Below are 25,151 nucleotides of genomic sequence, written 5' to 3'. Positions count from 1 at the left end.
TTAACACGAGAAGAGCACACAGGGTTTGTAGGAGGGCCTGCCAGAGAGGACTCCTGGGAGAGAGCCCGGCCCCAGAACAAGGGACCAGGGCACCCAGCTCTAAGAAAGCAAGAGCCGCAGGAGCTGCAGCAATCAGAAGCAGAGCTGGTGGGCCCCATGGCTGGGGAGGCTGCGGAGAAGGGACCCTGGAGGAGTCCTGCTGTCCGGGATGACTTGGTGAGTGACAGCGGCCACCTTGATCCGGCAGCAGGGGAGGAGCTCGACCTTTCTGTCCTCTCTCAAGAGTGTCTGTCCTAATCCACCGCCTGGACCACCAGCAGAGCACGAATGTGGCAGCAGGACTTCTGCCCAGGGCACCCTGGGGTGTCACTCCTGGGTGACAGAGGGCAGAGGGGATCAGATTTGGAGCTGTGAGGGCTCTGAGGTCACTTCCAGCTCTCAGTCCCACTCCCGTAGGGAAATAAGGTTCTTCTTTGGGACCTGGGCTGATTTAGCTTTCTCTGAAGGAGATCCCATCACAGAAACACGCTCGCACGTAGCAGGGACTCTTCTGGTGTCTCCCTTGCCCATGTGGCTGTCAGGCCAAGAATCTCAGCCACAGTGAAGTGACAGATGCAGCTACATGACTCTTCTGGGAACATCAGACTTTACGCCCAAAATATGCAGGCAGCTGCAGGATCTGGAGAGACCTGGGTGAACCAGACATCGTGGAGGGACAAAGTTCCCTCACTCATTTTACAGCCTTTGATGGGGAAGATGGGTGGGGTTTGAGGCAGGAGGTTACAGAGGAGAGAGAAGGAGAAAGGGCCCCCCTTCCCCTTTGTGCCACCCCACCGTTCCATCACCTTTGCCTGTTGTGAGAGAAAGGCAAGAATAAGCACAGCCCAGCAGGTGGCACAAGCACCTGGAATGGCCTTGAGTTCCTGGGTAAGACCCAGTCAGGCCAAAGAGCCCAGGCTGAGCCCTCTGGATTCCCTTGGAGCCAGCCCCTAGCGCAGCCCCTAATGTTTGCAGTATTTGGAGCAAAAGGATGAGGGCCACACATCTTTCATCATGTTCTCAATCCAGCTAAAAATTATTAAATAGCATAATTTCTACCTTCTTGACTTGACATGCAACATGCGCTCTTCATAATCTGGAGGCCCAAGGATACCCTTTGAAAAGCTGGGGCTCTTTGGAATGGCAGCTAGAATAAAGTATCAGGAGAGACTCTGCCTCTTGCCCACACCATTGCCTGTCCCCTCCTCTGCCCCATCCCAGCTCCATGCCACTCTTCAAGGAATGTATACAGTCCTGTGGTCACCTTGGCCTGCCCACCAGCATTTCATCCATTCCCTCCACAATCAAATGTGCCTGTGGCCCAAGGGCACCCTGGGCAGAAGGGGTGCCAGCTGTCTGTCTTGGGAGCAGATGAAGTAAGGGCTTGAGAGGGTCAGGGCAGGGTGCACGGGGAGTTCTGGCATCAGGTACCCGGAGTGGTGGGTGCCTGAAGGCCCACAGACCACAGACTGCTCACATCGTGGGCAGGAACCAGGCTAGAGAAGGGCAAAAGAGGCCTGGTGTTGGGCCAGAGTTGTTGGAGCTCTGGTTTGAATGTCCCAGGATCCAGAGTGTCCTCTCAGCCAGGAACAAGCCCTGCATGTCCCCATCGGTCACAGGTTCTTAGTGCATCCCCCCTGTCCAGGACCAGGGTTCCCCTCCCAGAGCAAAGTCTTGAGCTCTGAGATCCCTGAGCTTCTGTGGGTGCTTCTGACTCAGGAATCTGATCAGAAGTTAATGCATGGAGAAATGACAATGTAGCCCAGCAGGAGCCAAGCTGGTTACCTACAAATAAACCTGCTTTTGCTTTTTTGGGTGTCGCCTGTCAGCAATTCAAGTGATGTTCTGACAGTCATACTGATTAAGATGTCAGCCCAATAGATATTTAAGTATTTGAAAAATAGAGAGAGTTTGTCAAAACCTCAGGAAGAGTCTAACTAATCCTTCCTGGGAGCCAAGGAAAATATTTTAAGATGGAGCAGGAGTCATACCCAACCCAGGCACAAATTTTCCTCTTCTAAACCTGAGTTGCCCATTCGGCTCCTTCTGTGGTGGCTGGGTTCAAGGAGGGGCCCTGGGACAGGCCTCGGGACAGGATCTGCGCCCCTCTCAGATTGTTCCCTGCCTTCCTGCCTTTTTCCACCTCTGTGTCCATCAGACACCAAGTGCCCTCTGGCTTCTCATCACAGCACAGTGGCTCTGAGGTTACCTGGATGTGAGGTCACTTCCACACACTCCTCCAGACTCCAAATGTCTGGTGGTGCCTCCTTAGGAGCTCCTTCTCCCTGAGTCCAGCCTGGCAAGTTGGGGCAGAGCGAATTCCCCCCTGATGCCAACATCCTCCTGCAGACATTTGCTTTAAAACCAACACAGCATGACCGGTCTCACCTTAGCCCAAATGGGTCCCCCAGCAACTGGCGGGTTTCTGAGAGCTTAGCACAAAGATCTGGAGAAGCCAGGTGGGGTGGGGTGGAGGTGGAGGTGATGAAGGGGGCTCAGAGGAAGCTCCCTGTATCTCTCCCACTTCTGCCCCCTGCTCTCCGGTGATAACCCCTTGCCTGAGTTAGGTGCTTGTCTTTCCCATGTTTTTATTGGATAATGTTGCCAGTAGTTCAAACCTTGAACCGTCTGTGATTTTTATACTCTCCCAGAACTCTGGGCAGACAGCCAGGAAAGTCCTACCTAGGAGGCCTCTTACCTGCACCATTGCAGGAGTGCTTCGACAGAAGCCAATGTTTGCTTTGTCATCTAAGGCCCCGGGAGTGTGTGTGTGTTATGTACACAGTGAAGCTACCTCTGACCACATGCTGGAGGTCAGTCTGCCTCTACCGCTGGCTTGTCTTCCTCCGTGCTAAATCCTGATTCATCCACGCAAATCTAAGCTTCGCAGAGATGATCTTTTTTACTGTCTCACTGCAAACTCTAAGCCTGAAGTGTGGTGAACACTTTGAGTTTGTTTTTGGCTTGATGGAAGGAACAAATACACCAGTATGTCAAAATGACAGTTTTGCAGACAGGGGATCCCCTGGGCCATGGAAGCTTGTTAATGAATCTATCCCAGGTCCTGCACTTTAGAAACAGAAGGAAAATGGAGTATCTTAAGAACTGGAAATCTTGCAGCTGGGTGTGGTGGCACACACCTGAAATCCCTAACACTCAGGAGGCTGAGGCAGGAGGATCTCCAAGCCCATGCCAGGCTACACGGCAGAGTGGGCAGAGGTCAGATAGCAGACACCAAACAAGATTGAAGGAATAAATTCTAATGTTCTACAGCACATTGCAGTAACCATGGTTCACAGCAATTTGTTGTACATTTGATAAAGAACCAGATAAGAGGAGTTGATTGTCTAGACAAGCAAGCTATACAGAGAAATGATGAATGCTTAAGGAACAGAAGTGCTAATTGGCCTTATTTGCTCATTGCACATTTTGTACGTTGTCCAGGTATCACATTGTACTCATAAATAGGTATAAGTATGTGTCAATTAAATATTCAAGGAAACACAAATATACCACCAGCCAACAACAGCAAGATCATTTCGCGGTACACATTTGTGGGTGATAATAACAGAAACCTTTCTGAAACCATCTGCAACATTCTCACTGGTTTTGTTGCACAAAACTTCTCAGCAAAATAAGATACGGCCAGGTGTGGTAGTGTACACCTATAACCCCAGCACCCTGGGAGGCTGAGGCAGGAGGATCACAGGTTTGCGTGGGGTTTGTGTAAAACAGTGACTTTGTAAGATCCTGTTCAAAAAAAAAGGATTGGGGGTATAGCTCAGCGCAAAGCCCTGGGTTCAACCTACAATGTAGCAATCAAATTAAATTAAATTAAATTAAAAATTAAAGGGATGCATTTTTCTTGGGATAAGGTCATCACGGGTAATGAGCATTATTAACTCACTGGTCGATGCTGTCTCTGTCCTTCCTGTCGTGTGCAGTCTGTTGGCATCAGGAGATGGTAAGCCAGATGTGGGGAGGAGAGAGGTCCAAGGCTAAGGGTTTCCGAGCTCCTGGCTCTGGCCCCCCTGCCCTGCTCCCTGCAGCCCACTCATCCTAAGCTGTTTGGGTTCAGAGCCCCTGGCCAGGGGCTGAGGTTGCCCAGGCAGGGGCTGCTCTGGGGGTAGCCCGAGCTCTCTGAACAGAGAAAGCAATGCCCATCCTGAAGCGCCCGTCTTCTCCAAGTCCTGGCCACTCTCCATGGGGACCCCTCTCCTTCCACACTGCCAGCCACTGCTCCCGCTTCTTCACCCTCCCCGTCTTCTCCTGTGTCCTCAGGAGCCCCTTGCCTGTCACACCTCCCAGCAGAGTCTCCAGGACAGCTTGTTCTCCTCTGAAAATGACAACAGCCTGTACTTCACCTACAGAGGCCAGTCCAATACCTTGGAGGTCCGAGACCTCACCTACCAGGTAGGTGTGCAGGTGACTGGGCTGGTGGTGGCCCCACAGCAGGGTGGGGGCGGGCAAGCCCAGCCTGCAGCCCTGGGCTCCCAAGAAGGACTGCAGTCAGGAGCCCCAGGCCCCATCTGCCGGCTGCAGGCCTGCAGACTTCCCTCTGTATCACCTGCATGTCGGGGAGGAGGGGCAAGGCCAGGAAAGAGACCAGGATCCTGCAGAAACACAAAGAAAACCTGTGCGGAAAGTCTCTGGTACCCTTTCAACTTTAGATCTGGAACTCACCTTAGACCAGGTGCCCTGTGTTCACCTCCCTCCTCGGTAACGTCTTGTCTTCCACAGTGTAATTATCAAAACTAGGCAATGGGCATGTTCGGGGCCACTAACCCCACCGCAGACTTTATATATTCAGGTTTCACCCATTTATGTATCTCTGTCTATAGATTTGTCCCCCTTGATAAAATGTGCTGTTCCCAGAGTACAAGCAAGGACAACACAGCAACCTTTGAGAGGTTCTTGGGGAAACCCTGGTCAGATTCAAGGACCGCTATTTCCCTTCCTTTGGGCAGCTGCATGCTCCACGTCGGGGACATCGTGGGCCCTGCAGTGGTGAACTTCAGACACCCAAGCCTGGCTTCCTGTGGGTGTGTTTAGGACAAGCTAATGAGCTGCCGTATAACCGTTCCCTCTCTGCACCTAGCTATGTGACCTAGAGCAGGTTACTTAACTGCTCTGAGCCTCATCTGTAAAACACAGGTTAGAATCGTACCCATGCTATATAGATTGGCAATGAAGATTGAATTAGGTAACAGATACGATATGATTAACATAAAGTTTTGCACACAGTAAATACCTGAAAGTGATTAGTAAACATCTATCATTAAGTGAAGACATTTTGCTTCTTTTTATGTTTCCTGTCTTGCTGTTGTACCTGATTTCTAGGCCTTTTCCCCGGACTTGGGAACAGCAGCGTCAGATTTTCAGAGTGGTAGAGTTCCATCTCCATGTTCGTTTTTGTTGCTGTTTTTATTTTGCTTCATTAGAGGTTGAACCCAGGCCCTTTGCACTGATCCCTGGCCCTTTTAATATATTTTAAAATTTTAGGGCTGGGGATTTAGCTCAGTGGAATAAGCACCTGCCTTGCAAGCAGGCGGTTGTGAGTTCGATCCCCAGTACCGATAAAAAGGAAAAAGACAATAAATAAATAAATATATTTTAAAATTTTGAGACAGGGTCTCACTGAGTCACAAGGTTGCCCAGGCTGGGCTTGAATTTGCAGCCGCCTTGCCTCTGACTCCCAGAGTGCTGGGATTACAGGTGTGATGACAGCCGCTATGCCCGGTGGCACTTCCATGGTTGGTAGAACCTGAGTGGGGCGGGCATGGGCCCAGTGTGTACTGGCAGGGGACATCTCGGTGGAGGTGAGCACAGGTGGGCGCAGCAGAGCTGCTGACCCGGCTTCCTGAGGAGCCCTCTGATGTCTCTCTCCCCGCAGGTGGACATGGCCTCCCAGGTGCCCTGGTATGAGCAGCTGGCTCAGTTCAGGATCCCTTGGATGACCCACAAGAACCAAGATTCCGCTGAGCAGGGCATTCAGAACCTGAGCTTCCGAGTGCAAAGTGGGCAGATGCTGGCCATCATCGGGAGCTCAGGTACCACTGGAGGAAAGCAGGGCAGGGGCAATGGTCTCTTGCTTCTGGGATACGGAATGGTCCTTCAGAGAAATGGATGCTTCTTGCAGAACCTTTGCTGACTAGCAGATGAATGTACAGAGTGACCTAAGGGGACAGACCCAGGCTCAAAGTCCAGCTTTCCCTTTCCAGTCTCTAGATGGTTGGTACTAGTCTGAATCATGAGCTTCCTCCTGCCCACCAGAAGCTGTGGTCACAGTGTCTGTCTCTTACACCTGGATGGACAGGGCCATCACACATCTTCAGAACATCATGTTCTCTGCTGGGGATCCTCCAACCACAAGGGCTCTTGCTCAGGTCATTTCCCCTACAGTCAGATTCAGGTCATGGTCAGACAGTGACCAGGCATAGCCCTGCCACTGTGTTCCCCCTCCAAAGCCAAAGCACAACCGCCAACCACCTGCAAAGAACCAGATGTTTACAACTGCTTCAGACAGACCTTCCTGGGGCAAACTTCAAAGTTCTAGAATGTGAGAGCTGGGAAGCATTTTTAGAGGAAGATTTTCAAATTATCTAATCCTGAACACTTGCAAAGTGTGCCTTGCATACACCACACACACACACACACACACACACACACACACACTCCTTCACCATGCTGAGTTATTCTCCTAATGACTCACATGCAGCATAGAGCTAGAACTTGAATTTGGTCTTCTGATTTCTTAGAACCAAGCGCCTCCTCACATAGTGTTATAGTACTTTTTACCTTTTAATTAATCATTTCCAGAGGTAAAGATTACTCAGTGTATTTAACATGGACTCCAAACTTTTATACCCTTTGGATAGAGAAGTCCTATTTATTGTCTAACCAAAGATCAAATGCATGCTACCTGTAAATGCACTCTGTAACTGAAACAATACACACAGTCATTAAGCCCCTCCCACTCTGGCCCTGCTGCTGGAATTCTGACCTAAACTAGCATTATTGTGATTTGTCACTTCTGATGGTTTTTCTTCCTGAACTGAGCATCAGGGGCTCTTTCCGAGAGTCATCCTGGTGAACAGTTGGTACATGTGATCTTAGCTATGAATACCTTTGATATGTGATTAAGGAAACTAAAATCCAAGAGGCTGAGCAGGAATTACACTGAATAATATCCTGGTCTTCTGACTCCAGATTTAGTGTTATTTGATTTTAAGCTCACTTGGTTGAAATTGTTAAAGTCCTTAGGGAAGTTTAAACGTTATACTTCCTATGACATTTACTACAGAGAGAGAGAGAGAGAGAGAGAAATTGATGGCCCTAATTTAAAAGAGAAAATTATCCCCAGGCATTTAGTGTGCTGGGTAGAATCTTCAATGCTGGAAGTACTTTCCAATTAATGAATTTGTTGGTAGAGAGATGTCACTCTTTCTGCCAAGGTCCTGTGTGGCCATAGGTGTTTTAACCTGGTTCTTGGAGCTCTCCAAAAGCACCAGGCACCCTCTATTGAAAACTTTGCCCACTTTTCTCACCAAATTTTATTTAGAAAATAACAGTCTTCCTGCTCTCTGATTGGGAACCTCAAGGTCCTTGTGCACACTAGTGAAACCTCCTCCCTCCTAAGCCCCAAAGCCAGTGTCCCAGGAAGGTGGCCTGGGTCCCTGTCTCTGGTTCGTCTCTTGACTAAATTCTCAAGGATCCTAAGTGTGGTATAACCAGGAGGCACTGGCAGCCCCTTCTGCTCTGTGCCTCTAGGCCGTGGGCAGGAGCATCACACTGGGCAGAAGTTGCCACACATTCTGTACTGACCCTTGTTTGAAAATAACTTAGAAATTTTTGTCTCCAAAAGGAATATTCAATAAGGAAACCTAAACCCCGCCCAGGCACCTGGACAGGGCTCACTTCTGGCTTCACCGAAAAAAAGGGTTTCCAAGTCTGAACCCTACTTGCATTCACAGTTCAAATGGCTGTTCAAGAATGAGCCTTCATTGAGTATTTTTGCAAAACAGATCCAATCTGGGGCTCAGTTCCCCGACTCAGTGGAAACTGGTACATCATTCAAAAGTAGACAGCGTTGAGTGCAGGGGGTCTTTTTTTTTTTTTTTTAAAGAGTATAAAAAGTGCTACTGATAAAAATAAAAGAGAAGGGCGGAGCTGCCTTCGGAATCTCCGTGCACGCTGTACTTTGAAATCATTTCTGTGTCTACTGCTGCAGCTTTCCTCCCTAGTACTCTTCTCCAGTTTTTCTCAAAATATGTTCCTAATTGTGCGTTTTAAAAAGACACGCTATGAATGTTCCCAGTGAGTCCTTCCCATCAAGCCAGCTTCAAAGACAGCGACTGATGGAACATCACTGGCATATTGGCCCAGCAGGAAAAATTACCCTTCATGGTGCGGTCAACCCCAGCCTGGCTTAGGAGGTCGCTCATCATAGCAGTGGGAGGGACAGAGGTTCTGGGTTCTGCAGGCCTGTGGCGGTCAGGATTCTTCTGTCATTCAGCTGGTGGCTGAGCTGGCCCAAACCCCAGGACTAATGTGTCCCAACCCCCCAAAGATACACAAATTGACTCCAGCCAAAAGCCTGATGTTTCACGTCCCGTCCAGGAGCTGCCACACCGGAGCCAAGCAGCAGTGCCTCCTTCCCTGGGGCTCTGCCACTTCGGTAAAGGTAGTGCAGGCCAGGGCGCTGGACAGCAAGTGGGCAACAGCAGCTGCCCGCTGGCCCCTGCAGCTCTGGCCTCAGTGGTGACTCCGGTCACTTTGCAGGCTGTGGGAGAGCCTCACTGCTAGACGTGATCACTGGCCGCGACACCGGTGGCAAGATGAGGGCAGGCCAAATCTGGATCAACGGGCAGCCCAGCACCCCCCGGCTGGTGAGGAAATGTGTGGCCCACGTGCGCCAGCACGACCAGCTTCTCCCTCACCTCACCGTGCGGGAGACCCTGGCCTTCATCGCCCAGCTGCGCCTCCCCAGGAGCTTCTCCCAGGCCCAGCGTGACAAAAGGGTAACTGAGCCCAGAAGCGAGTCATGGGGTCCAGTCAGCACATCCATACCCTCTGAGCCTCAGGACCCAGCCCAGGTGGAGTCCAAAAACCCCAGCTCATCATCACCTGCCTGAAAGAGTCCAAACTGCATTCCAGCACTCTGGGAGGCTCAGGCAGTAGGATTTGCAAGTTTGAGCCCAGACTAGGCAACTCAGAAAAATAGTGAGACCCTGTCTCATAATAAAAGACAGACGAGGATGGTCAGCCTGTAGTCCCTGGGTTCAGTCCCCCGACACACACACACACAGCCATCTCAGCCTCAGCCGCCTCCCTCCATAGCATTTGTCATGGGTTTGTGCCTGAGAGCCAGTCTCCTGGTCCAACTGTCTGGTGCCCTGCACAGTGAGCCCCGAGGAGCTGGGCAAAGGCCGGAGCGCAGCTGCAGCTCAGGAACAGGCTCTGAGCGCCCACCACCCCGCTGAGCCCCAGCAGAGGGGTGGGTCTCTGGGCTCCGGGTCCCCCGAGCCTCCACACCCGCTCCCGCCGCAGGTGGAGGAGGTGATCGCGGAGCTGCGTCTGCGGCAGTGCGCGGACACGCGTGTGGGCAACGCTTACGTGCGCGGGGTGTCAGGCGGCGAGCGCCGGCGGGTCAGCATAGGGGTGCAGCTCCTGTGGAACCCGGGTGAGCGCCCGCAGCCTGGGGAGAGGGAGGGGCTGCGTTTGGGGTGCCGTTGGGTCACCCTCTTCTTCTCCATGGCCAGGAATCCTCATCCTGGATGAGCCCACCTCGGGGCTGGACAGTTTTACAGCCCACAACCTGGTGAAGACCTTGTCCCGGCTGGCCAAGGGCAACAGGCTGGTGCTCATCTCCCTGCACCAGCCCCGGTCGGACATCTTCAGGCTGTTCGACCTGGTCCTCCTCATGACCTCGGGCACCACCGTCTACCTGGGGTCTGCACAGCACATGGTCCAGTATTTCACGAGCATCGGCCACCCCTGCCCCCGCTACAGCAACCCTGCGGACTTCTACGGTGAGACTGCAAGGCTGGTGGCCGGGGACCTGGGGCCCAGGGCTGCACCCCTTTCAGTCCCCCACCCCTGACACGTGCGGAAAAGATTCAGGAGAGAAACCGGCAGGCGTCAGGGGAACAAGGAGGAGGAGGAGGAGGAGAGGTAGTGGGAGGAAGGGATGGAGGCCTGGGTTGGCCAGGGATCGAGGGCTGGAAAGGCCCTGAGAAAAAGCAGCCGTGACGGTGGCCCTCCGTGCAGGAGGGCAGCTCGCAGAGGCCAGAATCCAGGAATCTGAAGCCCTACAGAGGCATTTCTGGCTGTTGTGCCGCTGGGTGCAGGGCCCAGTGAGTGGCTCTCTGGTGTGGAAAGTGCCCTGCTGGCCCAGATTTGTCTTTCTCCTGAGTACTGAGCTCAGGACTTTACACCCAGGCAGCATGAATGAGCCGCTTCCTTCCTCCCTGCCTGGCTTCCTGGGGAGTGGTGACCTTTTTGGGGCACCTTCCCTGGGAGCACCCAAAGAGTGCTGCAGCGGGACCTGGTTGCAAGACAGTTGGCACAGTGGCGGCTGCTTCGGGTCAGCTGAACCCCAGGTTCTTCCCAGGAAACTGAAGATGGTGAGGGGCCCAGCCTGATGACAGGGCCCACTTCCTCGAAGGCATTTACTAGGGCCTGAAGTACCAGGGCCCTGGGGTCTCCTGTTGACCGTCACACCCTGGAAGAGCTCAACCTCTTGCCTGTGGCGACCCAGCTGTTGTGCTCAGAACTGGACTTGTTTTGCATGATGGGGTTGAGGTGGGGCCTTTACTCCTAACAACCTGACCCTAACCCGGACCTAAGCCTGCCTCCTGTGCTAGGCCTCACCACCTGCTGACCCTCCCTGACAGTGCTCTCCCCGCCCCATCCCTCCTCCTGTGTACCGGCTCCCTCAGTGAGCTCAAGGCACCTCCCTCCTGGGCACAGGTGCCATCCTGGCCTCTTGCCAGCCTGTCACTCTCAGATGACCCATCCTCAGATAAGGGCACAGAAGGCACCTGCCTACGTGGCCTCTGGGGGCAATTCGAAGCACACCTAGAGGAGTCAAATGCCCACAGCAGACTTGAAAGAGTTTTTTGCTTTTATTTTGCATTATTTGGGGGTGAAGGGTGGGGACAGAGGTCCTTGCCTGTAAGCCCTGGGGTAGGTGTCCCTCATGAGTCTGGGGCACAAGAGCCAATGGGGCCTGGGGTACCTAGCAAGTCTGGTATTTCGTGTCTCCAAAGAACAGACCGTGGTTTCTGAGATCCCTTCTCAGCATGACCTGGTTGCTGAGTGAGGTGAAATGGGAGAAAGGGAACAGGAGAGAGGTGACAGAGACCCCAGCCATGCTGAGGCTGGGAGGAGGGGCCATGAAATGTGTTCAGCCTGGACCAGCTGGGCAGAGGAAGGCCCTGCCTTGAGCACTGGCACTGCTGGAACCTTGGAGGGTGAAGACCAAGCACAGGAGGGGACTGCAGGACAAGGTCCCTGGGTACAGGGGCCATTTCCTGGGATGCAGGAGGCAACTCTGCAGTGGGCCTGGCTCCCAATTTGGGGGCCTGACTCCCTCCCTGCGTCCCTGACCAAGAAGGGCAGTAAGAACTCTGTACTTGGCTGGTCCTTGGCTCTCTTCGGCCAAATCTCATCCTGCCTTGGGCTGGGTGCTTGGGAAGCCAGATTATTAACCCACTGTGAGAGGGAAATGTGTCAGGAATCCCTCCCTTCCCACCCTTCCTCCTGGCCCACCATTCCCCCAGCCTACTTTCTTCTCCTGAGCAGGCTCTGTGAGGCTGAGCTCTCATCAGAAACTTTCTGGACAGCTGGGCCCCAGGGTATAGCTGTGATGGGACCTCTGACCTTGAAGACCCCTTCTCCCCCTTGGGTGTCTCCATCATGGGAACAGAGTTCAGTCTCAGTGTTCAGGCCTGGCAGGGCAAGGGGCCAGCCCTGGAGGTCTCTGTCCCACTCCATTCTGGCCATTGCTTCCTGAGTTCTTCTCGGAGAGTGGGGATCATCATGTCATATCAACCATGGCCTGACATCTGCTTACAGTGGACTTAACCAGCATTGACAGGCGCAGCCACGAGCTGGAAGTGGCCACCAGGGAGAAGGCTCAGTCCTTGGCGGCCTTGTTTCGAGAAAAAGTGCGTGGCTTCGATGACTTTCTGTGGAAAGTGGAGCCCAGGGAGCTGGATGTGGGCACCTGTGTGGCCAGGTACAAGGGGTGGGCAGGGGTGCAAAGCTCCTGCTGCAATGAGGGGTCGGGGGAGTGCCTGACCTGCCACCTACTGTCTCTCATAGCCCAGCCCTCCCCTGTGACAACTGCCAGACCCCCTCAGAGCCGCCAGGGGTGATACAGCAGTTTACTGCCCTGATCCGGTGAGTGTCTCTAATTGCACAACCCCCACCCCCCACTGCGCCCCTCCCCACCGAAAGTCCCTGTCCATTTAGCCCTTTCCATCTAAAGTGAATCTGGGGAGGAAGCCAGAGGTAGAATTGCTTGAAAAACACCATCGTCAGGATATTTCTAGCCCTCATGCGATGCATTGTTAACTTTTATTCTCTGAACAAAATTAAAATAACCTTACTGGAACTATCATGATGTTTTTCCCTGTGAAAAAACTGAGATAGTACACAAGAATCTAAGCTGGAAAAAGAAGTGTCCCTGTCACACTAGCTCTCAGGGAAGGCCAGGCCCACGTGCTGTGTTTTTCTGTGAGTTTCCACGTAGGAGAGCGTTTGAATACACAGGTAGGGTCAGCTCCTTAATGCTCCACAGCAGCTTTTTCCCACTTAGAACCTCTGCCTGTCACCGGCTAGATCCCTCCACCTTCAGGGCAGCCCAGCTTTGGGACTTCTCTGATCCCTGGACATGGTTAGGTTATTTTCTGACTTGTACCAGCATAAGTAATGCTGCAGCAAACATCTCCATAGTTTATGGCCCGACTGATCTTTCCCACAGCACAATTTCTTTCAGTAAAATAGCCAGGCTGATTCTTAATGGCAAAAGAACCCTGTGTTTAGTACAGACTGTGGGACAGACACTTTGGTCAGTCCTCGCATTTAATCCTCGTAGAAGCTCTGTGATACTTCCAGTGATTGAGTGACGTTCTCAAGGTCACAAGGCCCGGGGGAATCTTGTCCCCTTGACATTGCTTTCTTTTTATTGATTTTTAAAGCCGTCAGATTTCCAATGATTTCCGAGACCTGCCAACCCTCCTCATTCACGGGGTAGAGGCCTGCTTGATGTCCCTGATTATTGGGTTCCTCTACTATGGACACGGGGACACCAAGCTCTCCTTCCAGGACACAACGGCCCTCTTGTTCATGATCGGTGGGCTCATCCCTTTCAATGTGATCCTGGATGTAGTCTCCAAATGTAAGTGTCCCCCGCTCTGGGGCAGGCAGACATGGGGTGTCGGCCATGCTCTGAGCTGGCCCGAGATCGCCCCTGAGCATCTGCAGACGAGAGCTTTGCAGAGCAGTTTCATTGTGATTATGTAATAAGTGGCTGTGATGGGGTGTGAAGTTTGTGGATGAATGTAGCAGACAAATGAAAGTCATAGCTGTTCCCATCCTGTCGCAGTCTGCCAGATGGGGATGTGCAGGGGATGCATCCTCAGCACCTAAGGAGCCTCCCCGGGCCAGGTTCCTTTACGGTGCCTGCTTAAAACAATATACAATAAGACATTCAGGCTATTATTGCTATTAAAGGCGATGCAAAATCAGAAACAGGCAATAACTCTTCACTCTTCACCCTCCCACCCCACCCGGCCCCAGGCCACTCGGAGCGGGCGATGCTGTATGCTGAACTCGAAGACGGGCTCTATACCACGGGTCCCTATTACTTTGCAAAGGTGACTGGTGAGAGTGACAGTGGGTGCAGGGTGGAGAGAGCTGCAGCATTGCACAGACACCAGGACACACAGTTTTGCTGAGTCCCAGGGTTCCACATTTCCCACGATTGCAGAGGTCACCTTCTCTTGGGGGGTTTCAAAGATTTGCACTTATTTTTGGTACTGGGAATTGAACTCAGGACCTTGCACTTGCATGGTTTTTTTTTTTTTTTTTTTTTTTTTTTTTTTTTTTTTTTGTCTTTTTCGTTTTTATCGGTACCAGGGATCGAACTCAAGACTGCCTGCTTGCAAGGCAGGCGCTTATGCCACTGAGCTAAATCCCCAGCCCCACACTTGCATGTTTTTAAAAACTCCCCAAAAGGCTAGCAGTGTGCATCAGTGTCTGGTCAGCAGGACCCTAAAAAGGAAGCAATGGGGACACTTAGCACACTTGACCTGCTCCAGGGGGAGCAGGTGTTGTCTTGAGCTCAGAGAGGTTGTACAGCTCTCCAAAGGATGCTGGTACTAGATCTGGGCAGGGCAGGATGAAAGCTTGCAGCCAGGTCTCTGGAGCACAGATAGTGGCTGCCTGTCTGGAGGGAATGGTTCTGAACTGGCCTGCGGGAGGATTCGGGGGTGAGCTTGGCCTGCGCCCAGGGCATCCCCTCGGCAGGCTCAGTACCGGCAGGGCAGGCTGGCATCACGGGGCAGGCGATAAATGCAAGCATTATACATTTTAAAATAGCGGCATGAACACGGCATTAGCTCTGTGTCCTTTGCAGGTCCTCGGGGAGCTGCCAGAGCACTGTGCCTACGTCCTCATCTACGGGATGCCCATCTACTGGCTGACCAACCTGCACCCGGCCCTCCTGCCCTTCCTGCTGCACTTCCTGCTGGTGTGGCTGGTGGTCTTCTGCGGCAGGGCCATGGCCCTGGCGGCCTCCGCCCTGCTGCCCACCTTCCACATGTCGTCCTTCTTCTGCAACGCCTTTTACAACGCCTTCTACCTCACCGGGGGCTTCATGATCAACCTGAAGAACCTGTGGACAGGTGCGTCTGCACCTCTTGCCAGCCAAGCCTCTCTGGGCGCGGGCCGTGGGTAGAGGCTGATTCCGGCCAGTCCCACTCAGGATCGGCAAGAGATGCCTCTGCCAGCTGCCCTGCAGGCCATGGCAGTGTCTCCACTGGAGAAGCCAGGCAACACCCAGAAGCCACCCCAACTCCCTCCCTCTCAGCATCTCCAGGGCGCCAGGTCATTTGCACCTCCCGAGTCTTCCTAAGTTGTGTTCTTTTTTTTTTTTTTGTCTTTTTCCTTTTTATTGGTACCGGGGATCGAACTCATGACTGCCTGCTTGCCAAACCTCCAGCCCCCTAAGTTGTGTTCTTATCCCCATCCACGATTGGGCTCTGGGCCAGCACAAGAGTCTGACCTTTGTGACCTTGCCTTTCTCAGAGGTCATGCACACACAATGAGCTTTTTAAGGGGTGACCTCGTGCTTCTTGCCCTCTGCTGCCTTCCCCAGCTCTTGTGACACCCCAGGACACTCCACTCAATCTCCACTTCTATGGCTGTCCCACCTCCTCTCTGGGAAAAGCCATTACCCACCTTCCCCCATTCCCTGCTCTGCCTGCTCTTTGCAGACAGCCAGGCAAGGCTCAGGGCTTCCTCCTCTCTGAACCGTGATGCTGCTGCACAAGGCAGAGCCCAGACTGTGTCCTCCCTGGAGAGGACCGCTGAGCGCTCTGGGATGCTGAGCACACCTAGGGAATGACCCTCTAGAATTGCTCTGAATCCTACATGTGAATCCTTTGGCCTCCTGGCCCCTCTGAGGACTAGCTGGGAGCAGGCTGCAGAGGGCAAGTGGCACCTCGCGCAGGTACAGGGACCGCGGGGCTGACATGGCTCTCGCTGTCTGCAGTGCCTTTGTGGGTCTCCAATGTGTCCTTCCTCCGGTGGTGTTTCGCGGGGCTGATGCAGATCCAGTTTAACGGGCGCCTTCACGCCATGCAGGTTGGAAACATCACCTATTTGGTCCCAGGAGATATGGTAAGTAGTGAGGGCCTCGGCTTGTGAATTGACAGGCAAGTCACTGGACCTCTAGGTGAGCTCATTGAATATTGGTGTCTCCAGATGATCAGTGAGATGGGTCTCAACTCCCACCCTCTCTACGCCATCTACCTCATTCTCATCGGCATCAGCGTGGGTTTCCTGCTCCTGTACTATGTGTCCTTAAGGTTCATCAAGCAGAAGTCAAGCCAAGACTGGTGATTCGTGCTCAGCCTCTCCCATTGGTGGGCCTCGGAGAAGACCCTTCAGCTGCACTCCCTTCCTCCCAAGGAGCCCCTCCCGGGGGCAGTGAAGGCACGCTCGGGCACTCAGCGACATCCAGCCCCTGGTGCTGCAGTGGCACAGGTCAGCCACAGGATGGCAGTAGAATAAAGACAGTTGAAAAGGCTTTCTGCTCCCTGGCCAGAGCTCGTGATTGCCAGTGAGAAAACCCACACTTGGTGCAGCCTACAATGTTGCTAATTTATTTCCTTTGGGTGTACAGGCAACTCGGTGTAGGATGAGAACGAATGGGGTGTGAACTGAGTAGCTTGGCCCTGCAGGAGCTGTTAGAACCCAGAGAAAATGATAACCGACTAAATGTTTAGCTTCATCTGTACCATACTTTATCCTCTGTTTAGCCACTCTAGTAGCTAAAACATACTAGTGAATGCTGTTTCTTCTTTTTGTATGGGATCCAAAATCCGACATGAACAATTAAAAATTTATTGAGCATCTACTCTGTGTCAGGTAAACAGATTCCACCACTTATTCTTAGTACAACTCTTGGAAGCAGTGTCTCATTTTGCAGGTAAGGATACTGAGGCACAGGCACATTTGGTTTGCCAAATTCACACAGCTCCTGGGTGGCAGAACCACATAGGGTTCAGAAGTGTTTGAGGCCCATAGGAATCAGAGGGCAGGGGGTGAGGCCTGAGCCGCTGTAAGTCTTGCAGTCCAGAAGAGGTTCACAGAACCCGTGCAGGCTTAGCTGGGCCACACGGTTGCATCTCAGTGGCCCTGGCTGGGTCTCAAAGACCAGCCTTGAACCTTGCACAGTGGCCAAAGGATGGGCTGCTACAGCCCCGGATGACCTGCTTCAGACCCGAGTGACCCAAAACAGAGACACCTGGAGCACGGTGGGTTGTATTCCCAAAGGAAAACCAGAGTCTGGGACCAAAAGAAGTGGGCGGGGGAGTGTGTGGGAGGGAAGGGACAGTGATCCCTGCAGGTCCCTTTGGCCCTCACTGCTCCACGTGTGATCTTTCAAGGGACAAAGGCTGAAGTTGCTGTAACTGGGGGCAGCCGTTCGCGTTTGTTTTGTTTTGGGGTTGTTTGTTTTTAGAACAGTGGTTCACCGCTCGCTGCCACGAGCGGGGCTTTCCCACAGTGTGGCCCCACGCCTGGAACCCTGATTCTGTGGCTCTATTTCATTTAAAGCACTTGCTAAGGCAGGCGAAGCCAGGAAAAGCAGCACCCAGCTCCAGAGGTGTGCGTGTGGGCTCATGAGCCTGTATCCTTAAGGGATGGAATACGCAGTGATGTAATTCTCAAACACATGGGTTGCAGACTTCCCTTACGAAGGGTCAGATGGTAAATATTTTAGGCTTTGAAAGCCATAGAGTAGTTCTTTCCTCCAACTATTTCACTCTGTCGCGGTGTGAAATCAGCTCACCAACTGTGTGTGGGGTGCGGCATGGCTGTGTTCCAGTAAAATACTACAGCGTGCTCCATTTGCCCTGACCCTTGATCAAAAGGTAAAAGCGTTTGAAATTTTCACTTTAAGCTCTCCAATTTTGTTATGCTATTGATAGAGGAATTTTAATTAAACCAAAAGGAATTACCTATATTAACTCATATCTCTTGATGATTTTTTAAACTGTTGTCATGCCTATAAGGATTATATAAAGTGTAATCTTGCCCCGGGTTAAGCCATTCTACAGCTAGATCTTACATTGGCTTTTGTTTGCTGTTCTTACATTTTTCTTCAGGCCTTGTGTTCTCAGATTAAACAGCAGCAGAGGTATTAAAATCTGTGTCCAATCCAAGTGTTCACAGACCTGAGGGCAGGGGTTCTCCTGAGTCTCAAATTAGTCCCTTAGCGTAGACAGCCCGAGGAGCCACGTTCTGTCGGGGCAGAGTTGCTGTAGCCTACAGCACCAAACAGGGTCTGAAATCAGCAAGACACAAGGTGAGGGATGGGAGCTTCTCGCTGCTGATTTAGAAAAAGTATCCAGTGCTCATGTTCAAAAGACAGTGGCCTTACTTGAAAACAGCACGAACTATCAATTCAAATTGGTTCTTCACCAAAAGTGGCCTGGGTAGGACTGGGGAGGAGCTTGATGATACAGCATTTACTTAGCAGACTTTGGCTTCAATCTCTGGCATCCAAATGAAACCAAGCTGTGTCCGAGTTACCTGGTTCCTGCCTGAGGCGGCTCTGGAGTGCAGCCCGTTTTCTGCTGGGAGCTGGGAGCAGCAGGTATGTAGTTCAGCAGTGAATTAAAACAACAGTGATAAAACAGTGGTTTGAGGTTTTTGATACATAGCAATACAGTGAGGCTTCTCTGTTTGCCAGGGAAGAGTGCTCACTTGCTGTATGATTGTCTTATTCTTTTGTAAAATTCAGATTGTTTTCTGAAACCGCTGGAAAAAAAATACCAATGGTCCTTGCTTAAAAAAAAAAACCAAAAACCAACAAAAAAAACAAACCAAAACAAAACAAAAAAACAGACAGAAAGGGCTATTTCTGTTCCTTCCACTATCTCACAGAATCCTTGCAGTGTGCTTGGCTCACACTGAGGCTCTTGCATCACACATTTTCAAGGGTTCCTGATAATATCGGTTCTGAGACAACCTATGAAAAGATTTCTTTTGGTTCAGTTTTAGGTCATGATCAGTTAGTTGGCCCTGGTAAAAATGTTTTTTATATGGGCACTCAGTACTTAAAGGACCTCTTCAGGCTCGACTCCTGTTTTTTTCTGAGTCAGAGTGAATGAATAAACAGTGGCATTTATGACAAGCATCTGGAGGGAACCCTGATGTGCACACACCACACTCCGAGAGCATGGACTTGGAGAAGGTAACACGGCCTGTGCCCACTGGTCATCCAGTGAGCCTCGATGGGTCCCTCCTGGTGCCTGGCAGTTCTAACTAGGAGAGCTCCGAGAGGAACACTGACCCAGTCAAGGGAGACTTTGGCTGAGCATGGTGGTACATGTCTGTAATCCCAGTAGCTGAGAGGCTGAGGCAGGAGGATCCATGAGTTTGAGATCAGCATTGGCTACAAAGTGAGCTCAAGGCCAGCCTGAACTGCATAGAGGCCCTGTCTCAGAAAGAGGAAGAGAAAAAGACTTTCACAAGCACATGAGCGCATGCAGGACCAACCAAAATCCTCTTCAGAGGCTCCACGGACAGATCAGGGCAGCCCACCACTGTCCGAACAAAGGTGCAGCGCAGTGTTCAGTCAAGCTGGTTAAATGCTTTCATTCTACGGGGATCTAATGTTTCTTTTCTTCATGCAAAAATGGAAAAGGTAAGTGCCTGTTTGGAATTTGCTAATGCAACCATTTCCTTTATTTGTACTAAGGCTGTATAATGTGAGCTTTGTAAAGCCCACAGGCCTGAAAGCAGGATCCATTTCTAATGAAAACACTCCTGTGCACGATTGTGTAACTGCAAAGCGATAAATTACCATGATTTTGTACCCCCTGCTGCTATTAGTTCTATCATACTTGAGGAATTTTGCTTTTACATACAGGAATTTAACAAATATTGGTTTTTCAGAAAGACAAATATTAAATGAAAACTGTGCCCAAAGACATGAGAAAGTGTACAGAGCACACACACTGCAGATGTGAGAGATTGCACCAAGAACAATCTGCAATATAAAGCTGGCTTAATAATTTATTGGAACTTGCAAACTCAGTGATTATTGCCAGGCACGAGGTATTGGAATAAATGGAAGAAACTATCCTTATAGCATAAGGTGCCCCAAGACAGGGAACATGTCCTTCCATTGACATGAAAGGTTTATTATTGAAGAATATCCTTATAGTTTACATTCGTTTGATTTTTTGTTGGACTAACTGATTTTAAAGTGGAATGCCCAAGTTTCATTTTCATATAGGAAGTAGAAGCCTCATTATCTACTGATGTAATTCTGGGCAAACTCACTTTTGGAAGGCTATGAAAACCAGACGAAAAGCACGGCTGACACACAGAAGCGGGTGTTGGATGCCCGTGTTAACACAGCAAGCACTGCACTAGGACCGAAGACTCAGACCAAGACCAAGCGCCAGTCTCGAGCTCACAGTGTGTCTGGAGGACAACCTGGCTTTGGGGATGCTGGGAGAGAACGGTCCAAATGCCAGCTGGGGACAAGGGTCCGAAAGCAGCAGGCATGAGTTAGTGCTCCTGGAAAGGGGAGGTGCTGCAGACCCCAGTTAAGAAGTAGGTAGAGCCCAGCCAGCTAAGGAGCTGGGAAACTCCCCTGAGTGTGAATTTCCCATGGAGCCAATCTTCTAAGTCTTGCCAACTCTGTGCTTTAGAGATCTCAAATGCTGGTTTGTTCATAAAACCGATCAACAGTGATGTTAGCAAGGTGATTTTGACTGTAACAGGGGCCACTTACACTACTTTCAATCTGAATGTTTAAGACTGAAGTACTTTGAAATGGGTCTGAGCAGTTAAAAATGACACCGGGGATGACGTTGTTCAGCAGCTCAGTGTCTGCCTGGCAAGTGTGAGGTTGTGAGTTCAATTACCAGTACCAAAAAACCCAAACTCAAACCCAAATAAACCAAACCAACCAAAACAAACCAAACCAAAAGAACAGTCCAGAGGTACTTGGAGTATACTTTATTTAAAGCAATTTACATTTATATTAGGTTCCAATAAATGAACTAATACTTATGCACAAAATATTTTACTTTCAGGAAGTTTTACAGTGACACTTGTTTTAGAATTTTCTGTTTGCATATAATTGGAGTGTAATACATTGACCTGCTGTAATTGTTTATGCTATAGTTCTATTTATTTCAATGTAGCTATTAGATATTTAGGACTCACCTTTGAAACATTTTAACCCAAATCCATAAAACTTAGTTCAATTAATCTAGGGTTAGTGTGACTGCAAACTCAAGGGCTGCTTTAGCAGAGATACTCCAGACGGGCACAGGGGGCTCCATTCCGTTCTCGAGACTGGGACTCAGCACGGGTGCCGCCTCTCACCTCCACAGGACCAACAGGACAGCATGGCACTGAAGGCTGCTGGTCCTATGACACACACGACTGGGCTGCCTTCTGTCACCACTCCCTGTCCACCTGTGGGCAGGTGCTGGCTGAAGGAGCGCTGCTCCGAGGAAGGGTGGGAGCCAAGCCGGCTCTGAAACCCAAGAGCAGGCAGCCCCAGATTCAATGGACATGGCAGGCATGGCAGTGAGGGAATCAGCAAGTGAGACATTTTCACATCTCCAAACAGGTCCGTATTCCACACGGACACTCCTTAGAAATGGTAAACTGTCTTCAACGTCTTTTTTTTTTTTTAAAACACCTTTGAAATCTTTTTTTTTTTTTGGTCTTTTTTATTTTTATCGGTACTGGGGATCGAACTCACGACCGCCTGCTTGCAAGGCAGGTGCTTATGCCGCTGAGCTAAATTCCCAGCCCCAATGTCTATCTTTTTTAAAGTAACTACAATGTAGGTAACTAGTGAGCACGAGGGCCCATACGGACTTTTTTAAGGCTGATCATAAATCAAGATTCCCAGCTTCACATGGGAAGCCACATATTTACAGCACAAGAGTCTAAAGTTAATGGCCTGGCTTGGATGGCTTGTGACAAAATCCTGAAACCACAATGACAGGAAACGCACTGTTAAATCTCATGAGAAGCCGGGACCAGAACCAAACATTTCAGAAGCTCACAGAAGCCACTGTGGCAGCAGGGAAATGGGCTGCAAAGCTCCACACACTGGCGAATGGCATCCTGGCTAAGGGCAAGGGACAGACCCACGACTTTACATACACAAGAGACTGCCATCATCCAGAGTATTAAGCACTAGAAAACTCAGATGACACCATCTTACCTAGCTCCAAAATAAAGAACTAAAACTAACAAGCATGTCTTAAAGAGGGAGAAGATGCTCACAAATTGTGGCCTCACATGCACAAGGAGCCTGAAAGGAAACGCTTTTACATGCTACACAAAGTCCAGTAAGTGTACAGTACCTTCAATAAGGGGCTAAACATTACATTGTACTCCACACATAAAAAACTAAAACATAAACAAAGTAACTTTCCATTTATTTATTTCTCTCAAACATATCTTAAAAATAACATTTAGACACAGGATCACACATACACAATAAACAAGGCAGTTTCTACTTATTTCAGGAAGGGGTTTCCTTTGATTCCTTCAGTTGCTTTGCATAAAATTCAAAACTTTCCTGTTGAGGAAAAAAGAAAAAAAAAGAAAGAGAAAGAAGAAAGTCACCATCGAGTTGTGACTGTGCAACCTGTGAAATCACAGAGCAGGGCACTCCGGTAGCCAAGACTGCCTGCTCTCAAGCTGTGGCTCCTGCCTGAGGGTCTCAAGCACACTGCTGGAGCACGGGAGCCCTGCACGCACATTCTACGTACGCAGACATTCATGCAGTGCCTGGACACGTGGTGCTAAGGTGTCCAGAACAAACAGTGTAGTGACACGTTACAATGGAATTCTGGGCCGGGGATTTAGCTCAGTGACTCAAGTGCTGGCCTGATAAGCACAAGATCATTGAGTTCGATCCCCGGTACAAAAAATAAAAGTCTGCATATGTTGATTTCTCTTACTAAAGTAAGCCAGATTCTCTACATCATGAAGAAATAAACACCAACTTACTTAAAATGAACGTGTACCTATCCATGACACAATATGCTCAGTGACGGAAACACTGGGCCACAGAAGCCTGGTGCAGGAGGGAGCGATGAGAGCTGCCCCAGCACAGTGCACACACGCAGCCCCAGATGAAGGTCCGGGTGGATCTGAGGTGGCTGCCTCTGCCTCTGGGCTGCGCTCTCCCCCGGCCACAGGCGGGCAGCGCCTCACACAGACCTAATCCTCAGATAATTAGCATTCAGCTCATTTTTTATATATTCCTATGAGGTGTAGGCTTTCCCCCTCTTAATTAAGAGCTACTCACAGGGGGCTCAGTGAAAGGAACAGGCTCTCCAGCGTTCTTCAGCAACAGCGCGTAACGCTTTAGAAACAGGTTGTTCAATTTCAGGTTTTTGGCAGTCAAATGTTCATACAGCATTTTAGCAGATGGTAAGTCATTGTCCAAAACTGACCAAATTAAAGAAGAGAAATGCATTAATCATCGGTAAACAGGACTATCCTCCTCTTTTCATCAGAACAGTCTACTTGCTAGGGACGCCCGAATGCCTGTATCCGAAGGCAAGAGATGCCGGAGCTAGTTACGGTCTACAGATGTCCCCCGGCTTCTCCACGCCCTCGGCACCCACAGGTCGCCACTCACTATGAAGGAGAAGGAAATGACAAATGGCTACACTCAAAGGCCTTCAGAATAATATTAATGCTATCAGGCACTTTGGTTATTATCCAGTTTTGAAGCTTCATGGTAATTAAAGTGGCCATCAGCTGAAGTTCTGAATCCAGCCAGGTTCTCCTTCAGGGGAGCTAGGGCGAATGACCCAGTAGCCCCTCCTGGAGTGGGACCAGCCCGTGGGAGTCTAATTCCGGTCAGCTGCCTCTGTGGAAACCCCCTGCTCCCCTCCCAAATGGCCTCGGAAACATCTCCCTACTACTAGCAAGGGTTCAGGCTCCCCCTTCTTTAGGAAGCTGCCTTAGGAAATTCTAGTATCTTTCTTTTCTTTCCTTCCTGCCTATTTTAGTAGTAATATTTAAGTGCTTTACACATTTGACATATTTCATGTTACTTAGGTACTGGAAAGTGGATGAGATTAATGATTTTTTTTTTTATCGGTACCGGGGATCGAACTCATGACAGCCTGCTTGCAAGGTAGGGGGCTTATGCCTCAGAGCTAAATCCCCAGCCCCGAGGTTAATGATTATACCTCTATTATTAGCATTAATTTTGCAAGGGTCTCACTGTGTAGGTCATGCTGACCTTGAACTCACTTATGTAGCCCAAGCTGGTCTCAAACACACAACAATCTCCTGCCTCAGCATCCCCAGTGCTGGGATTATAGGCACGTGCTACCATCCCTGGCTGTCCCTTTATTTTGAAATAAGGATATAGTTCCCTCATAAGGGCAGAAAAAGGAAGAACCAGTTTACTAACTCTGACTGCTGAGTTACTTGTCCTTCCACAAATAAACGCAATTCTTTATGTACTATAATAATTGGCAGATGGCAAAATGATCATCACTTTAAAAATGGTAACATTTATCTTGAGTAGTAAGGAAACACTGTATCAGATTCCCTTCATTATGATTTCTGGCAGTGACGGAAAAACTGGCTAAAAGACTGTAATTTCCACTGGGACTCAGGTGAAGCTTGGGCTAGGCTTGCTAATGGAGTCTACTATTCACAGGGACAGGTAGGCGGGTGGAGGGCACTGAGGAGAAGGCAGCCAAGACCAACGCCTGTCTTGGACAGGCCAGGCCCCTTCTTCCTGATGCCTCTCAGGTGAGGGCCTAGAGGAGGCGGACTGGCTTCCCATACCCGAGTCCAGGTGGACTTCCAGGTCCTTCTCAGGCTGGGATCTTACTCAGCATGCCTGTGCTGCCCCAGAGATGCTCAGCGAGTTACGTGAATAGTATTTCACAATTTTCACAGTTTCAAACATATTCTAGGCTAAGTGAATTATTCACATCATTGCTAAGTGTCTTCATATTTACAGTTGCTGCCTTTTGAACTGAAGACTTAGTTGACTATACTACAACTTAAATCGCATAAATAACACAGTAAGGTTAAATGTACTACCATAGCTTTTCATGGTGGAAGTGTACGCTTCTTCTGTGTCACGTAATTCAGGAATCAAGTCCAACAAAGACTTTAGAACTGGTGCCTAGGAAATTAAAATGTAGATAACATTGCCACAAACCACAAAGAACAATGAAATAGGCCGCTAATAAACAAATACATCAGAAAATCTTGAGAGTAATTATAAAAAGCTGCCTATTCAGTTTAATGATTATCCTGTGTATCTCGAGACGCACTCGGTGTTGCTTCATTGA

At 50.2% G+C, this 25,151-nt stretch overlaps 2 protein-coding genes across 2 annotated transcripts in view; one reads left to right on the top strand and one right to left on the bottom strand.

Annotated features, from left to right (window-relative positions):
* The first annotated feature begins 17 nt into the window (after nucleotides 1–17).
* Abcg8 (ATP binding cassette subfamily G member 8) lies at nucleotides 18–16,687 on the top strand. The gene is made up of 13 exons (XM_003472926.4): nucleotides 18–216; nucleotides 4,321–4,452; nucleotides 5,933–6,089; nucleotides 8,821–9,059; nucleotides 9,589–9,721; nucleotides 9,801–10,070; nucleotides 12,118–12,280; nucleotides 12,367–12,444; nucleotides 13,245–13,444; nucleotides 13,846–13,922; nucleotides 14,684–14,951; nucleotides 15,821–15,948; nucleotides 16,033–16,687. Exons 1-13 carry the CDS (start codon nucleotides 157–159, stop codon nucleotides 16,168–16,170), a joined length of 2,043 nt encoding a protein of 680 aa, XP_003472974.1. The 5' UTR covers nucleotides 18–156; the 3' UTR covers nucleotides 16,171–16,687.
* A 5,554-nt stretch (nucleotides 16,688–22,241) lies between these two features.
* The window catches only part of Lrpprc (leucine rich pentatricopeptide repeat containing), a 98,228-nt gene continuing 95,318 nt past the window's right edge, over nucleotides 22,242–25,151 (bottom strand). Inside the window, exons 36-38 of the mRNA XM_003473055.5 lie at nucleotides 24,898–24,982; nucleotides 23,132–23,274; nucleotides 22,242–22,396 (exon numbers count right to left, since the gene is read on the bottom strand). Of these exons, the coding sequence (XP_003473103.2) occupies nucleotides 22,340–22,396; nucleotides 23,132–23,274; nucleotides 24,898–24,982 (285 nt within the window). The 3' untranslated portion in view covers nucleotides 22,242–22,339. The remainder of the gene's footprint in view (nucleotides 22,397–23,131; nucleotides 23,275–24,897; nucleotides 24,983–25,151) is intronic.

The sequence above is a fragment of the Cavia porcellus genome, unplaced genomic scaffold (assembly GCF_034190915.1).
Source record: "Cavia porcellus strain 051 isolate PalLab524CR breed Dunkin Hartley unplaced genomic scaffold, mCavPor4.1 scaffold_1, whole genome shotgun sequence".
NCBI lineage: Eukaryota > Metazoa > Chordata > Mammalia > Rodentia > Caviidae > Cavia > Cavia porcellus.
Note: the sequence above shows the minus strand (reverse complement) of the source record. Positions and strands in the feature narration are given on the sequence as shown.

What these genes read in the sequence shown, in the direction of transcription:
- Abcg8 (XM_003472926.4), top strand. Translation starts at nt 157, where the DNA reads ATGGCTGGGGAGGCTGCGGAGAAGGGACCCTGGAGGAGTCCTGCTGTC. An exon ending in AGGCCCAGCGTGACAAAAGG is followed by an intron (nt 9,060 to 9,588) that starts GTAACTGAGCCC and finishes CTCCCGCCGCAG; the next exon opens with GTGGAGGAGGTGATCGCGGA. An exon ending in GCAGCTCCTGTGGAACCCGG is followed by an intron (nt 9,722 to 9,800) that starts GTGAGCGCCCGC and finishes CTCCATGGCCAG; the next exon opens with GAATCCTCATCCTGGATGAG.